This window comes from Castanea sativa, chromosome 10 (assembly GCF_040712315.1).
Source record: "Castanea sativa cultivar Marrone di Chiusa Pesio chromosome 10, ASM4071231v1".
Taxonomy (NCBI): domain Eukaryota; kingdom Viridiplantae; phylum Streptophyta; class Magnoliopsida; order Fagales; family Fagaceae; genus Castanea; species Castanea sativa.
The window spans coordinates 9541621-9559240 of NC_134022.1; the positions used below are offsets into that span (position 1 = coordinate 9541621).

The 17620-nt window shown below is 33.5% G+C and overlaps 2 protein-coding genes across 6 annotated transcripts; both read left to right on the forward strand.

The window, feature by feature from the left end:
* Positions 1-756: 756 nt before the first annotated feature.
* LOC142612589 (nudix hydrolase 8) lies at positions 757-5084 on the forward strand. Of its 2 annotated transcripts, XM_075784692.1 has the most exons (9): positions 757-1157; positions 1301-1575; positions 2304-2369; positions 2578-2715; positions 2978-3055; positions 3191-3241; positions 3378-3412; positions 3845-3953; positions 4574-5084. In XM_075784692.1, exons 1-9 carry the CDS (start codon positions 1019-1021, stop codon positions 4778-4780), a joined length of 1098 nt encoding a protein of 365 aa, XP_075640807.1. In that variant the 5' UTR covers positions 757-1018; the 3' UTR covers positions 4781-5084. The 2 variants fall into 2 exon arrangements, with proteins under 2 accessions (XP_075640807.1, XP_075640808.1); XM_075784693.1 differs by lacking the exon at positions 2978-3055 and having other exon boundaries at positions 780-1157.
* A 3499-nt stretch (positions 5085-8583) lies between these two features.
* On the forward strand, positions 8584-15292 carry LOC142613567 (deSI-like protein At4g17486). 4 transcript variants are annotated; one of them, XM_075785953.1, is made up of 5 exons: positions 8584-8766; positions 9037-9308; positions 12804-13091; positions 13453-13539; positions 14785-15292. In XM_075785953.1, exons 2-5 carry the CDS (start codon positions 9143-9145, stop codon positions 14925-14927), a joined length of 684 nt encoding a protein of 227 aa, XP_075642068.1. In that variant the 5' UTR covers positions 8584-8766; positions 9037-9142; the 3' UTR covers positions 14928-15292. The 4 variants fall into 4 exon arrangements, with proteins under 4 accessions (XP_075642068.1, XP_075642071.1, XP_075642069.1 ...); XM_075785956.1 differs by having other exon boundaries at positions 13459-13539; XM_075785954.1 differs by having other exon boundaries at positions 8584-9308; positions 13459-13539.
* The last annotated feature ends 2328 nt before the right edge of the window (positions 15293-17620 follow it).

A 17620-nucleotide genomic window follows, 5' to 3' on the forward strand; every position in this document is an offset into this window, starting at 1 on the left:
TTTTAAGAGAAATAATTCAAAAATTTTCATAATTATTGAATTTTCCAAAGAAATTTTGAGTCCACGTCAAAATGCCACTATTGTAAAGGTGACATTATTCCTTACCATATCAAGAATTTTTTATCAATGCTTTCTGACTAGACCTTTCATTGTTTATTTTATTTTATTTTATGCTCTTTAAGTGTGTGTTTGGCAAAAATAATTTTTGTCAATTTATTTTATTATTCAGTTTATTTTTGTTACTATTTATGAGTCTTACTACACTTTTTAGTACTATTTATAGGTCCTACCGTACTATTTCAATTAACTTTTACATTTATCTACAATATTTTAGCAAATTTTTTTTAATTTTAACAAAATAAACGAATTTCAAACCAACCCTAAATCTTTCCAATAATATGGAATCTGCTTTGTGCTATGCCCACAAAAACAAAAACAGGAAGTAATTCTTTTACAAAACCACACTCCACACTCTTTGACAGCGCGTGGGACCTTTTTCACTTTCTTATCATAATTTTTTTAAAAAAAGTTATTAATTCCCTCGTTTTTTTTCATTTTAGCTGTAATTGTTTTTGACCTGTTGCTGAACACAAGATTCTCAAAATAATAAAAATTGTTGAACACACACCACGCGTTTTACACCACAAATTTAGCTATACATATAGTCCCACCATATTAATCTTAGATACTTGGATAAGATATGCTCTTAATTTTCAACTTTATCAGTGTGTCTCTACCTGAGTTTGTGCTAATTAACTTAGCTCATTACGTTTGTTTCTGTCTCCCATTACATTTCCAAGTCTTTCACTTTCATCATGCAAGCTCTAGTTCATTCCGAATGACGATGAATTCCATGTTCTTTTCTTGTTCTTGAGCGATACGTGTTATGGGAATCTTGATATAAGAATATAAAAGTAAAATTGTTCTTGTATAGTTTAGTCTAAGTCTTTAAGCTTCTGTTATATGTCTTTATTTAAAGACTTTGATTTCATTAGATTATAGAGCTGTCTCCCGTGTGATGGAGATGAAATTGTTTGAATCCAATTCTGTGTCTGTGTCTGAGATAGTCGATCTGGGAAGAACATACTGTAGCCCGTTTTTGAATTTCAAGAATATACTTGGTGTTAAGTTCTCTCCACAAATCTGTGCTTGCAAAGGTAATTCTTTCACTTAACTAAGCACAAAATGTTCCAACTTTTGACATTTGTCTTAGACTCATCTTAGTGTATGAACTAAGATTTTTTACTACATGAGGGTGCAGATTCTTATTCTCGTTCTTTTTTCTCAATCTTGGGTTCAGGAATAGTTCTGAAAGCTACTTGTGCAAGTACTTCAGATAACACATATCTGCCAGAAAAGGCCATTGGTTCGATTGGTCAAGGAAAACTTTCATTGTCCTATCGGATCAATGGGACAAATGGGACAAGCTCAAGGCTGTATTGTAGTGATAACAGAGTACTTCATGCATTTGATGACGAGTATGGGGGAGTTATAGTTGATCCAGAAAGATTACCAGCTAACCCAAATGCCTTTGTTTCTATACTTCATGCTTCTCTTTCTCATTGGAAAAATATGGTAATTTCTGAGTCTTTAAAATAACGATCACAAATTAAATACTACTAATCTTTTGCTGTGTCGTTGGCCATTACAATTTACAAGTTTTAGGCATAACCAGTGCCTTTGAAAGAGACTGGATGCATCTGATTTCTTTTCCTTTTTTGTTTTTTGTTTTTGTCATGGAATACTTTTTCTTTCCTTTTTATTTTATAGTTGATGTGGCTAAGAACTCTTCTTTACCACAATGAGTATATAATGATGATAATATAAAAACGACTTGTTCGTTCTTTTTCTTTTCTAGAACTGCAAGCATTGGGCACAACTTGGTAGATTAAATTATGATCTTACAAATATTAATTATTTGCTGAAGGTTTCTTATACCATTTTGTTCTAAAGGCTCAGTCATACAATTAAAATATGTAGCCATCCCCTTGCTGCACCCATTGTGTGCTCCTTGAAATTTGGAATGAAATTTGGTATGATGGGTTTCTCAAACTAGACTAGGACTTCGATCATACAATCCAAGATTTTGCTCTCATGTTCACATAGTGGAACTAATCAATTTTCATAAACTGTGTGTGTAAGTACAAACATGATAGTAACACTTCCAAGTTTTTTTGTCACTTACTTTTACTTCAATGGATTTGTCAGCCTTCAATCAATATTTGGCACAAGAAGAATTTATGCTGTATGTAATGCATCTTGAAGTTTTGAGACACTCAAAATCTGAGGTCATTTTACTGCAGGGGAAGAAGGGAGTTTGGCTTAAGTTGCCAGTGGAACGATCTGAGCTTGTTCCAATTGCTGTAAAGGTAACTTCTGCACCCAAAATTTCCAGTATTGGACCCTTAATGTATAAGTGAACCCGGATTTGATTTCAGCTTCAGCCGTCTAGATTGCATACAGGTTCAGGATAACTTAATATTATGACTTTTGAAATACTAACCCTTTCATTCTTGTTGTGAATGATTTACTTACTGAAACGCCATTGAGTCTCTGAGACATGTCAACTGGTTACAGGAAGGTTTCCAATACCACCATGCAGAGCGAGGATATTTGATGCTAACATACTGGATACCTGAAGGACCTTGCATGCTTCCTGATAATGCATCACATCAAGTAGGGGTTGGAGGATTTGTCGTTAACGACAAAAATGAGGTATTTGTTGTTTGTGTTGATAATGTGGCAAAGATGAGTCTTCAAAATGAGTTAACTGTATATATGGTCCTCCACTGTAGCCTTAATGAGGTACCTAGGGTCTGTATCTCACAGAACAAAGAAGTTCAAATAGCAATATGAATGAATCCTGTAGTAATCACTACACATGCTCTAGAGTTAACATCCTATGATAATATTGTACATGCATCATGAAGAGATTCATTTTCAATCTAATATAAAGGAACCTCATGAAAATTTACAGGTTCTCGTAGTGCAAGAGAAACACTGTGCTCCAGCATCTGTTGGCCTTTGGAAAATTCCAACTGGTTTTGTTCTTGAGGTGTACTTCTATTTAAGTTGTACCTTGACTGCAAGTTTGTTTGGATGATCCTACTTAAAACAGAAAAATAATGTAAAACTCAATAGTTTCAATTTGTTTGTTTTTTATTCTTACCAATTGTTTTATTTGTATCAGTCAGAGGAGATATTTTCAGGAGCTATTAGAGAAGTCAAGGAGGAAACGGGGGTAAGAATGTAGTAGTTGATATTTTCTCTAAGCCTCTTTTTACCTGGACATCAATAACTTACTCTTGTTAGTTCAATTAGCATAAATGGCGAGTTGAATTCTCCAATTGACATTAGCTGATTCTTATATATTGCAGATTGATTCTGAGTTTGTTGAAGTTATAGCATTCAGGTAATGACAGTATGTTATTCTCATAGACAAAGGCAAGTAATGAAAGGGGAGAAAAGTATCTGGGGCATATGAAAATGGTTGGATTTTGTATAGCTTTAAAAAAATGTTGAAATATTTTTAAAAACATATTATAACTATTATTATGTGGTTTTAAAAAAGGAAGTGCAATTATTGCATGTTTACTTTCACTCTGTAACATAGAGAAAATCACTTGTTACAGGCAAGAATCTAATAATAATTATAGTTACCAATTTTAGGCTGTATGGTTAAGTTCATTAACTGTCTGTATAGCCGGCATAACTGCATTGCATAGATTCTGGTGTGAAGCACCATTGACCAGTGCAACTGGACGCTGTTTATGCTCTATACTTTTCTAAATACTTTAATCCCTGCACTAACAGTATCTAATTCTCTCTGCAACTGCAATTCCAGGCATGCTCACAATGTGGCTTTTGAAAAGTCAGATTTGTTCTTCATCTGCATGCTAAGACCCCTGTCAACTCAAATCATAATAGATGATCTTGAAATTCAAGCAGCAAAGGTAAATGTCCTAACTTACAGTTATAGAACACTCAAGAATGCTTTACACTGTTTCATTAGCTTTCTTTACCCTCTGCAATACTTGCCTGTCACCTATAACCAATTTAAGGTGAAGCTGTCTACAATCAGTTCTATTTTTTTTTGGTTAATTATCTACAATCAGTTCTATGAAAATCCTTTCATACACTCAAGTGTCAGACAAAAAAGGCTTTGTTTGGAGCCACAAGAAAATAGGAAAAGGAAACTAAAGAAAATTAGGTAGGTGGAATGATTGTTGCAAGCATGCAGGCTGTGGAAATGAATTACAATATTGTCTATGAAATAATTGCTTCATGCATCACCAACTCATTGTTGTCCTTAATCATCACACTGTTATAATGAACTGCTTTGATTAACTAGATGCTTTTTGTTAGAGTTATTTGACTCGCATGCATTCCTTTATTAGTAAAATGCACCAATAACTTAATAAAAATATTTCACATACCCAACTAACTGTTCAGTGGGATTTGGGGAAAATGAACTACAAATTACATTACAAATGCATCAACCTAGGTTCTTCAAATTTTATGTGGCATCATATATAGTTTCTGACTTCAGAATATTTTATGCTCCACCATGCAGTGGATGCCCCTAGTTGACTTTGTGCAGCAACCACTTATCCAAGAGGACTGCATGTTCAAGAAAATTATTGATATATGCATTGCTCGGCTAGGGGAGCGTTATTGTGGCTTATCTGCTCATAAAATGGTCTCAAAATTTGATGGCCAGTTATCTTCCCTGTACTACAATGTTGTTCAAAATCAAGATTTCAACTGTGGCGCCAGTTAATTGAAGCCATTTAAGCACAACTCTTTTTTTTTTTTTTTGAGAATCATTTAAGCACTACTCTGCGTTGCCACACAATCCTCCCAGTTTTCATGCAGAAATGATAAGAGTCTCACACTTGAGTTTATTGATTGAGACCGAGTTCAGCTACAGGATGAATGACCTTAGGAGTAATCCATTTTTATGGATATTACAGCTGATGTATATCATGTAAATACAACAATGATCTTTCTAATGTAAAATGTGTCAATTGTACATGAGTCATGAGTGACCATAACTTAATGCTAAATGTTTAATGTTGGACAAAGCCTGATCCAATTTCTCATCCTCTTAGACGCTCATAAGGAATGCCTTTAGTAAATTGGAAAGGGCATAATTTATTTTATCATAAGACTGAAAAATTTGAGAATACACATCATGAATCTTGTATAACTCCAAAGTCCAAACCCTACCGTGCCCTCATTGTGATAGTATAAAAATTTTGACCATAAGACCTGAAACTTAAAGGGCCTGATAGAACTTGGGACTCTCTGGAAGTAGCAATGAAAACTTTTGCTTGCCTAGCTTTCTGAAACTAGCTAAGAGGGCACAAGCTATTCTCAAATTTTGAATGCATCAATATGAGTTCAAACTGCCTGCTGATGGGTCAAAGCTGAAAAGAACATAGGCCAGCTCAAATTGCCTGCTGTTAAACCTGAAGAATTCAGGTCGGCTGAGCTTCTTAGCCACCATTCTCCAACTAATATTATTATGTCAGAGGCAAAAGAACATAACGCCATGTATGATGTTATTAAAGACATCAACCCCTTTTTTTCTTAATATTATTTTATTTTCGTCCTTCTATTTTCTAAGTTATCCTTAATTCCTTATGCCATCTAGGGCATGGTCAGACAATTCATTCCAGTGGGTCATACTTTTTGTTATTATTTTTGCTAGAAACAAAACATTGTTCTTTATTTTGTTCCCTAGTTTGTTCTCCTGTCACATCCAATTGTCTCAGGCCGAACATGAGCTGGTCACAGTTTCTCATTGTTAGATTATGCAAATTCCTGCTAATGATTTTTTTTTTTTTTTCCCTTTCTTCAATACCAATTTGAAGTCGCAAACTAGTAGGTATAGTTTTAGCCTGAAAAAATCTTGAACGGATTGCTAAAATTTCAATACAAGTTTGTGGTTCCCAATCTTCAGTTTCTAGCAAAACATTGATACCATGTTTTCTGCTACATTAATTGTAAGTTTAGTTATATAGTAGGTAAAAAATTGGCCGACACTTGTGAAGTCAAAACTACTTATTAATCATGAACAATGACAAAGATTCACAGAGCTTTCAAAGAAGATTTATATTTGAGTTGACGAATGTAACATAAATGAAAGTAACTGCAATGGTATTTTCTTTTCTTAATCATGAATATCCATAAAGTTATTATAGTGTATGCTACATTCTGTCCTAGAGCCAGACATGCAAAAATCCGGAATGTCAGCCATATATGTACCTTGTATTATTGTCAGCAATAGGCCAATAGTATTCTGACGGGCATTTTTTATATATGAAAGTTCCGAATTGCCACTCCCACCAACTTCTCACTCATCCTATCTCAAAAAAAAAAAAAAAAAAAAAAAAAAACCCTTTGATCGGTGTGGATCACTTATGACAAAACAATCCAAGATTTTATGTTTCTTAAACTACTCATAACTTTTAATCTAACTTGTACCAAATCCAAATCCTCAAAAAAGAAATTCATATGATTATATCTGAAATGTTACATTTATGGTTTCTTCATTTAGAAGAAGAAGAAGAAGAAGAAGAAGAAAGAAACCTAAAACACAAAATTGATCTATTTGGATTAGAAAATTAAGCACCTTAATAACTTAAATAAAGGAAAAAAAATCGCTTAAGTATGTTGAGTATCAAACTCATGATCATGTTTTGCAATGAAGTGTCAAGGATGTGGAACGAGTGTTTATAGTTGCTAACAAGTCAACATTAGTTAAAAGAGAAATTTTATGTCCATAATATTCTTACAACAAATTCTAAGTGGCAATTCGTTACTTGTTGTTATTGTTGAGGTAAAAAAGTAATCTTAATGGTAGATTTAAATTTGAACCAATAACAACTAACCACTTATAATTTGTTGTGAAAATATTATAGACGTAGCATTTATCGTAAAATGTCTCTTAATTTAGGAGCATTTTTTTTAAGAACAGACTTATGGGCATAAAAAAAAAAAAAAAATCTAATAACATCTATTTGGTATCCTATCATTTTTGGTAACTTATTTTATAAATTTCAAGTAAAAAGATAAAAGTTAGTACTTTATTTCCCAAAAAAGATAGTTTTGGAGATTTTTGTACAATTTTTAAAAACCTCAATTTTTTTATTATAAAAAAGTATAAATTAAAGAACAATGTCTTGTGAATGAACAAGGAAAGAATTGGATGTATTGTGGACTACAACATCTGTTATGACTTATGAGGAAGGTACTGCTATATTGTTAGGTAAATTGTTTCTTTTACATTGTTGTAGAATGTACGTTTGGTGAACTGGTGGATCTCTTAAATTTAGACAGCCCTTTAGAGGACACGTGAATACTTGAGGATATAAATTTGATTTACGAGAATTTTCATATGTATCATTTGTTAGTGTGCCTTTGTGAATGTGATGAAATAGAGCTACTCTAACTCTAGTTATTGCGGCAAAAGAGAATAAAGAGGCATGGAGAATGCCATTTATTTATCTTTCCTATTGTCAACCAGATTCTGAATAAATAAAATCTACTACTATTTTCATTTCAAATAATAATTAATAAATTTATTCAGATTTTACCAAATAAGTAAATAAACATTTAGTTGAAAACTGCATCCAAATGCATTAGTTAAAGGCCTCTTGACTTAGAGGCACTTTGATTCTCCTTAAGGTGAGCTTGATTCGACTTCTCTTATGGGATGAGCTTAACTTCTCATAACACACCAAAAAATGCTATAAAAAACCCTAATAACATTTATTTGGCATCCTGTCATTTTTTGGTAACTTAATTAATAAATGTGAGATAAATAAAGATAAAAGTTAGTTTTGAAGTTTTTGTATATCTCTTTAAAGCCTCATTAAAAAAAATATTAATTAAAGTAAGGTGGCATGTGAATGAATAAAGAAATAATTGGATATACCGTGGAGTACGAATTCTATTATGAGGAAAGCACTACTATTTTGTTAAGTAAATTGTTCTTTTAAAATTGTTGTGGAGTGCATGTTTGCTGAACTGATGATCTCCTAAACTCAGATATAATCTGCCATTTGGAGTTTGCATGGATACTTGATGATATTAATTTGATTTGTGAGAGTTTTTATTTTGTTTTCTTTGGTAGTCTGCCTTTGCAATGTAATAGAGCAGCTCTAACTCTTATTAGTGTTCAAAAGAGAGTGAAGATTTCATTCTTTATTTTGAAGAATACCTTTCATTTCTCTTTCTTATTGTATAATCTGATTCTGAATATCGTTTACATTTATATATATATATATATACTTAATAAATATATATTTTTTAAATTTATGAAAAGTGTAGAATATTTTGAATCAATAATTAATATTAAAAATAATCTAAAAAATGGAAAAACCAAGTCAACCATCATGAAGGGGGTATGGTATGGTATCTTCTTCTCAAAAAAGAAAAAAAGAAAAAAAAGAAAAAGGAAAAGAAAAAAGGAAGGGGTAGACTCGTGATATAGCAGTAAAGCAAGGGGCATTGGCAATAGTCAAAAACCGGTGTCCGTGTGCTCTGAATAAATAAAGAAAAAACTTTGAAAGTATTAATAATTTTTAATAAATCCCAGTCCCAACAGTGTACGAACAGAAACAGATTCCATTGAAATTGAAAATTCCACAATTTCCCTGGATTTCTCTCTCACTTTCCCAATAAAGCAAAACTAGCAAAATCTCTGAATTGCTCGCTCGCTCGCTCCCAATCCAAACACGATCCCGTTGTCGGACTCAGGTAAAACATTTTCCCTCCAATTCTCATTTTTTCCCCCTCCGATCCACCTTTCCCTTCCACCGCTCCTCATATTTTTTATATACTAGACTCACTCACTCTTAAACCCTGTTTGTTTCCCGAGAATTTAACATTTTTCCCCCAAAAAGAAACCGTAGCTTTCTTCTTAAATTGGCGTGCCAGATATTGAGTTGGAACTTGCACTCTGCCAAACACATCGTTAGGGTTTCTCTTAATTCTGTAACTTTTTGTTGTTGTTGTTTGGTTTTATAGGGTGTTTGGACTGGTGTTGAGATGATAAGCTTGTGAGTGTGTAAATATTATATACAAATGTATGCAAATATTGGGTGTTGAGGGAGTGGCAATTTGGTAAAAAAAAATGCGGTTGTTCCCGTTGAGCTCTAGCTCGAGCTCAAGCAGGGAAAAGGATGAGAGCGATGAAACCAAAAACCAGGCTTTGTTGTACCTCAATGTCTATGATCTCACTCCCATTAACAACTACCTTTACTGGTTCGGCCTCGGGATCTTCCATTCCGGTATCGAAGGTATATGAATTTCCAACCCATTGCATTGTGTTTCTTAGCTTCTTACTTATTTGAAGTGAGTCGTAGGGCTGTAAATGAATTAAGCTTATTATGAACAGCTTGAGCTTGGCTTGAGAAAAAGGCTTGTTTAGCCCAATTTTAGGATCGGCTATTAAACGAGCCAAGCTCATACATTATAATGTGTCCGTGAACAAGCTGGTGAACATGATGATCGATTTAAATAGTAACATGATGATCGATTTTACTGTATATAATAATATTTTATTTTCATATGTATACTTGTCTAAAATATACTTATATAGATTTGAGGTTGGATTGTGTAAATTTGTAAATAGGTTCATGTGATATCAAATTACTATTTGCAGTTTGTTGATAATATAAACAATCTATTTGTTGTAAAAATTCATAGATTTGTGAAGGGTAACACAATTTTTGTCAAGTTTTGACTATATTTGGGAAGTTAATCAAGTAGCTCGTAAACAAGCTCAAACTTGTTCAACAAGGAAATGAACCAATCTTGAATATGTAATCTTTTTTGGTAATAAGCTCAAGTTTGGCTCGTGTTCAAAATAAAACCAAATGAACAAGCCTGAACTTTTAATACTTGGTTCGTTTACAGCCTAAGTTATTTTAAACTTCAATGCTGCAAAAATTGGAAATAGATAATTATGGGATTGTATGACAAGGTCACAATGTTATTGCCATTATGTTTTCTTGTCTTATGCTGTAATAGTTATGAATATGCTATAAAAAGCTGTATTCTGCAAAATGATTGCACTAGAAATAGAAACGAGTGCTTCAAATGGTGAGTGGAAGATATCACGCTTTATAATTGTTTAACTTTGGATAAATCTTGAAGCTTCATGTTTGCATTGCTATGCACAACTTTTGCCAGCTATGATTAAAAGCATGTGCTAGGACTAATGTAGAATGGCTGTTCTAGGCATTTCCCTAGAAGTGTGATTATCAAAAATCTAGCAAATAAGACGTTGTCTATTGTTTCTTGTTTTCATTCCTAAATTTGTTTTAGCTTATTATATTCTATTAAGTTAGTCTTTTGGTGGATTCATGGGTAATTTAAGGTTATTTTTTAACGTAAATGTAAATGTAGTAGGCTAAATCTTGTCCTAGCTTAAGGTTATTGGCTAGCATTGTTAAGTTTATTTTTGATCTCTGCCTGACCTGAATGAAGTTGTTCTGCTGTATTGATTGCTGTTACTCTCAGACCAACAACTTTTCCAATTTTACTAAGTCAAGTGCATGCTTTGGAACCTTATTGCAGATAATAGAGAATGGTGAGAGTCCAATAGAACTTTGGACAACGCTATAGGGGACTTCACGTTACATTGAAAAAAAAAAAAAAACTAGCGTTGGGATAGGAGAGGGGCAGATAGGTAAATTTTTATCTAAGCCCCTCTTTCTGCCCCATTTTCTCCTCCCCAATTTTGGGGTGACAAGAAAACACCTCAAAATGATGGGGCCCAGCTGGGCCCCACCAAATCATCCCCCCCCCCCCCCCCCACCCAAATAAAACAACCCCAATATTCAAAATCCCCTCTATTTTCTCCTTTCTATTTTCCATCCCCCCACAAATCACCCCGACCAAACACTCACTCTGTGGCACTTAACTTCTCACTTCTCAATACAGGACTTCCCTAACCCCAACAAACACCAACACCATCTCCAACAACCTACCTTCTTGCATGTTTTTGATTTTCTGTTCCTCCACACAAGATCTTTTTTCTTATTTCATTTCCAATGAAGAGCGATAATGACCAACTCAATAATATGACAATCATGATTGCCACTCCTCAAAGGATTGTGAGAATCCAATTTCCAATCCCCATGTCCTCATGTCAATGATAATGCTAGGATTTCTCCTCTCTTCTCCAAGTTCTCGTTGTTCTTGTCAGTTTGATTTTAATTTTCTCCATTTGAATCAATTGGTTAGTGCTCTTAGTTCATGGTGCTCTGTATTTTGGGAATTTGATTTGTCCTGCTATGCTCTCCTAGTTTCCTATGTTTGGTCTTTATTTTTGGGTGATGGAGTAGTTGAATTTTCTGTTATTATTATTACTAAATTTTGTGCTTGGAGATAGTATTATATCTTGTTCTTGTGGAAAAGAGAGAAATGAATGTGGTTTTTTGAAAATTTGCTAATACCAGCAGGGTGGGTAGGGCAGGCCACAGCAGGGTGGGTTGGGTTTTTAAAAATCCCTGCAGGCCAGGGTGCCAGGGATGGAAAACCCTGTTGCCACTTGATGTGGGATAGGGCATGGGGTCTTTTGAGTGGGGTTGGGCAGGGGATGGGATCACCCAAAAAACCTGCCCATTGCCATCCCTGGCTGAAAGGGCTTGTACTCCCTTGATCTTCATCAATATGCTAGTTGTACTTGTCCTCGTTTGCTGTACTAGATTGCTGAACAGCTATGATACCACTTAACGCAAAACAAAAACGCAATTGGCTCTTGTTCTACCTTAATGAACCTATTTAATATTCAAGAATTAGAAATCTATAATCAACCAAAAATCTTAGAATCAGAGAAATATTGTATTCCACTGATAAAACTAGTTTGGGAACTCTTCTTGACAGATTTTCTTAAAAAAAAAAAGAAAAAAAAGAAGTAAAAATAATACAATATTCCAACTAGCTGTCAAAAATATAATATTTCAACTAATTCAATGAAAGACTAATATTAATGAAATTAAATATTAAAAAAAAAAAACTAAATCTAGGCATGAAAATAAGGGTCAATGGACTGAACATTATGACTGCATGCCATTTCTGTAGATTTTTTAATGATCATAGCTTTTGACAAATTCCAAGGAAACTTTGTTCTACGTCAGTTATTGGTTGCATCTGGCTAGACACATGATTCACGTCTATATAGATATTAAACGAAAATTTCAAGATTGATATTCTCAAATCTGCAACAACAAAAGTGAGTTAGATTATATGCATCCTCTTGTTTAAATTTTTTGAAAATTTGCATGAATTACTGTTGTTAAGCATCAACCCATTTGATTTGGGTCTAACTGGTGCAGTTTTTTTTCAGTGGTTCTTTAGTGGATGACTATGTCAACAAACTTGTACCATGTGCTAATTCTTTTTTTGGTGATATTATAGGCACATATGCATACATGGTCTTTCATTCTACCAAAATACTTAGTTCAACTGGTTATGCTTGGACTTATTTCATTATTATCTTTTCCTGCAATTGTCATGCACTAAATAGCTGTAGTAGCTATAATATAAATGGCCTCTTTTCTAGGAAAATGTAAATTCCTGCTTCAATTGATCAATTCTCTGCCATTTGTGACTTACAGGCAGGTATCCTATAAGATCACTCATGTATGAGGGGTTTTTGATCTTAGGATATTATCAAATGATATTGTATATGGATAGTTGTTGAGGATTCTAGATGTGAAGCTTTTGTATTTTCAATTCTATGGTGTGCCAACCATAAAAAGTTGTCTCTGAAATTTGATGGACAGTGCATGGTTTGGAGTATGGCTTTGGAGCACATGAGTACTCTTCCAGTGGGGTGTTTGAGGTGGAACCAAAAAGTTGCCCTGGCTTCATCTTCAGACGGTCAGTGTTGTTGGGCAGCACTAATATGTCTCGTTCAGAGTTCCGGTCATTCATGGAGCACCTTTCTGCAAAATATCATGGGGACACCTATCATTTGATTGCCAAGAACTGCAACCACTTCACAGATGAAGTTTCTCTGCAGCTAACTGGAAAGTCTATACCAGGATGGGTTAATCGGCTTGCCCGATTAGGTAAGAGATCTCTCTGCCTACGTATTTACATTACTGAGAATCTACCTTGAAGTTCACCATAGCTTCTAGACTATATGCGTATGAACATAGTTGCATAGTTACCTGGTCATATGATTAAACACATGATCAATCACTATTCTTCCATTATGTCATACTTTATTTTTTCTATATTATCAGCCACATCAGATCTCTCCAGGGTCCATTAATTTTTGGCAGTTTCACACCTTTGGGTAGATTGGTTATATAGGGTTTTCAAAGGGTGTGAGCAGAAGAGCTGCTTACAATTATTGGCACTGCAAATGGATATTTTGGCCAACATATGACTGGCTTTTCCTTAATCTGATTGTCTATCTGGTTGAAGTTTCAGGTTCTTTCTGCAATTGTCTTCTGCCTGAAAGCATCCAAGTTACAGCAGTGAGACATCTTCCCGATCATCCAGTATATTCTGGTAAGTCTATTTAGACAACCATTTTTGCAAGACTAATTACCTCAGAGGCTTGAAAGTATTTTCTTCTTAAATATTACTGTCATTGGCTATCCAAGAAAACAAAATCTGGTATAACAGAGTCGCTGTGTGTAATTGATTAACCATATATTTCTATATATGCTATGTGTTCATTTTGTCGAAAAATGGAAATAAAAGGGAGATGTTCTTTTCTATCTTTTTATTTTATTTTTTATTTATTTTTTATTTATTTTTGAACGTGTAAAATATGAGGTGAAAAGGTTAGTTAAATCATTGATATTCCCTAGGATCGCATGCTTAATTAGCATTGGTTGAACTTTATCAAGTTACAATAAGATGGTTAAGTTATGGATCGATAATTCATAAAGTTGAAGATATTGAAGAATATGTGAACCCTAGGATAAGAGAAAGGTGGATGAAGTGGAGAAGTGCATCAAGAGTATTGTTTGATCATAGAATATCTATAAATTTAAAGAAAATTTTATAAGACTTCTATAAGACTAGCTATGATCTATAGTACTGAATATTGGGCTGTTAAGCACAACATATTTATAAAATAAGTGTAGTTCAAATGAGAATTTTAGGATGGATAAGTGCAGAAGGAAAGACATGATTAGAAATGAGGAATTTAAAGATTGGGATGAACCCTGTTGATGAAAAGATGAGGGAGAGTCACTTGAAATGGTTCGATCATGTTCAGAGGAGAGCAATTATTGCACCAATGAGAAAGAGTGAGTTGTTCAAGTTGAGGGAATTAAAAAAGGTAGAGGAAGACCAAGAATAATATTAATAGTAGTAGTAAAAAATGGCATGTCAATGCATGAAGTACTAAAAAGTATGATTTCGGATAGAATAGAATAGATTGGCGAAATAGAATAAATGTGACCTGGTCTAAGTTGCTGACTAGGTCCATAGTTGATCCAAAACATATGGGTAAGGCTTGGGTGTTGTTTCTTTAAATTTTAAACTCTGGATTGTTAGGATATCCAGTGAAAATGATTTTTTAGGCACTTAGAAGTTAGAAGCTGGAACCATCCAATCCCTGCAGTCGCATCTATAATTAGTTATCTGGGGTTCTCATCTAAGAAGTTCTAGGAATGTCTTGACAGTGACTGCTTAATTGTTCAGCAGAAAGCAGTAAATTCAGAGATTTGATTTTCCTATTACATGTGTTAGTGTTGAGGTCTCTCTCTCTTTCCATTGATCAAAAATATTTTGTCAATACAGATGATGATGGGTCAGAATCGGTTGTATCATCTGCATCAGTAGAGAGTGAAGGGGAGCAAAATCATCATCTCCTGACCACACCAAATGGCGATGTGGCTTTTCTTAAGGAAAAACCAGTGAGGCTAGCAAGGGAGCTCATGTGATTCTTTCCTCCAAATCCTGTTCCAATTCTTTTGTCTCTTGAGTCTGTTTGTTGGTTGTTCTAGTAATGTATGAGCTCAGGTGTATCAGTGAACATGTCTCAAGTAAATTTTTCTAAAATTTTAATATATGTTTCCTGGTACAATATTGATGCCAAAAGGTTGTATGCGGCCAGTATTGTTTTTTAATGTATGATTATTCTTCAGATATTCCTATAACTGCATTAGAAGTTTGCTTATTAGCATGTTAGTAATTCTTAAATGTAAGGGCTCTTTTATTTGCTATTAAACTCGAAAGACATACTCTCAAATTTAATGATGAGTATTGCAGATCCCAGAAATATTTTATTAAGGTTTTTGTTTTTGTTTTTTTTTTTGTTTTTTTCTTTTCCTTTATTTTTACATTGAAATACAGAGAAAAATACCTATTTTTATTGTGTACAAATTTGTAGGACGAAGTTTTAAATTTTTTTGCTGAGAATATTTGGTAGGTGACTGAAATATTTTACAAAGTAGTATTTTTTTTGCCAACTTTTTATTTATTTATTTATTTATTTTCTCTCTTTCCCACATTTCTTTGATTCTAGAGTTTTATGATCAAAGAAAGAAGTTTGTAAAATTGCGTTATCTTAACTTCAAGACAAGATGTGGGTTCCAATTAGGAAAACGTTAACTACATATGTGCTTATACTTCAAAAAGATTAGTCAAGTTACAATCAACGTTTGTTGAAATTGTCCATTCAATGACATCCAGGCTTTGGGCTAATTGGACTTGGTAGACATGCTGTTACCCTTGAGGTCTCAATTTCCATCCATCAGACTTTTGGTTCATGGAGTTTTCAAGGGATCTCGTGGGTAGGGAGTAGAATAGTCTGACCAAGGGTTGAGACACGACCCATACATAGGACTAAAGACAGCTTAACTTAACACAGCACAATCTAGTTCACAAAATCCGAACTATCACAATTCATGTGTTGTGTTACACCCGATGTGGGACTCAAGTCACTCAACACACGAATGCACAATACCCATTTATGGAACCCATTTCACATAAATTGGGGTATCATAAGTTAATTAAATCGGTAAAATCTCTAGCGTTCTCTCAATCAGAGATAGAATCTCTAGTGCATTAGGTAGGTATGGGCGTATGGCTGGGCATATAGGACTTGATAGCTGGAATATGTAGTCAGCCCACCTCGTGTATCATGATCTTTTGCTCATAGGTTCAGTTCACTCGTCCATCCCACATGGTGTCGCCACTCCCGTAGTGGGTTATGGCCCCAGAAGCTCCACCTGCAAGGTTGTACTGCTTTGGATCACCCTCTGATAAGTAGTGCCAATAGCTTCACTTGAGTCCTTGTCATGAAGCCCTCATCAGGATTTCAAACTTCAAAGAAATGGAAGCCCATAGATGGATTGGTTTGGTTTGGTTATAAGAGAGTTGGTACTGTCTAAACCTCTCGAGGACTAGTTAATTAAAGGGCCCAAATTCCTGAAGTGGGCATTAATGAATAGTGCTTGGATTTTTAGGGTTAGACTCTCCTCCCATCTTCTCCTTTTTTTTTTTATTAATTTTTTTAATATTTAATTTTTAATCAGAATAGAGGGCATGTAGTAGATTATAGATATAAAATATAAAAGTTTTTTTTCTTTTTGGGTGAGAAGACATTCAAGGACCTTATGAAAATCCCCTACTTTACCCCCTCCAATAGCAATATGCCACATCAAGATTTCACTAATCTATATATATAAAACCGAAACCTTTGAAACTCCCACAATTTTCCACGTCAGAAAAATATTTAAATAAAGTTATCATTTTATTTAAATAAAATTATTTTTGTTTAGTTCAAACTTAACAAGGAGTGAAACTCTATTTTTCTAACAAGTCCAGCTTAAACTCAAACTCATCAATTTTTTAATCTTTTTTTAAATAAAATTATTTTTGTTTAGTTCAAACTTAACAAGGAGTGAAATTCTATCTTTCTAACAAATCCAACTTATACTCAAACTCATTATTATCATTTTTTTAAAACAAAATTATTTTTGTTTAGTTCAAACTTAATTAGGAGTGAAACTTTATCTCTCTAACAAGTCTAACTTAAACTCAAACTCAAATGTTGATAAATAAATAAATAAATAACTTGAATAAGTCATATATTAAGATTATCCTAAACATGACTTTATTTGGATAAATGTAAAAATCATCAACTATTGATAAAGTTTAACTTCTTTGGATAATAGAACAATTTTACTGCAACTTCTTTAAAAATTAATTTTTGTACATAAACCATCAAACTCTTTTTAGTTGTTTTTTACAAGATAAAAAAAACTTGCAATAATTAAAATTATTGTTTTGAATGTAACCAATCTTTCTTTTATATTTATCTATTGTTTAGTCATATATATTTTTTTTTGTTTCAATAATTTCTAAGCAGTGAATCATCTTATTCTTTTATATTTTTTTGCAGTATTTGAAATTTTTTGACAAATTTTTTATAAGCTATTGCACGTTCAAGTAATAACTTCTTCATCAAATTGTAAAACAAATTAAAGTCATACAAGAGCAAATCATGCAATGGTGTAGTTTCTTAATCAATTTAAGATTTTATAAAATTATTTTTGTCTACCTCACAAATATGTAAGTTTTCGTGCATAGCACAAGTTAGCGACTAGTAAATGAAATAAACTTATAGACA

Bases quoted from the DNA above. Each gene is read 5' to 3' on its own strand.
- LOC142612589 (XM_075784692.1), top strand. From the start codon at position 1,019: ATGGAGATGAAATTGTTTGAATCCAATTCTGTGTCTGTGTCTGAGATA. The intron at 1,158-1,300 runs GTAATTCTTTCA...TCTTGGGTTCAG, and splicing joins ACAAATCTGTGCTTGCAAAG to GAATAGTTCTGAAAGCTACT. The intron at 3,954-4,573 runs GTAAATGTCCTA...TCCACCATGCAG, and splicing joins TTGAAATTCAAGCAGCAAAG to TGGATGCCCCTAGTTGACTT.
- LOC142613567 (XM_075785953.1), top strand. From the start codon at position 9,143: ATGCGGTTGTTCCCGTTGAGCTCTAGCTCGAGCTCAAGCAGGGAAAAG. The intron at 9,309-12,803 runs GTATATGAATTT...TTTGATGGACAG, and splicing joins CTTCCATTCCGGTATCGAAG to TGCATGGTTTGGAGTATGGC. The intron at 13,540-14,784 runs GTAAGTCTATTT...TTGTCAATACAG, and splicing joins CGATCATCCAGTATATTCTG to ATGATGATGGGTCAGAATCG.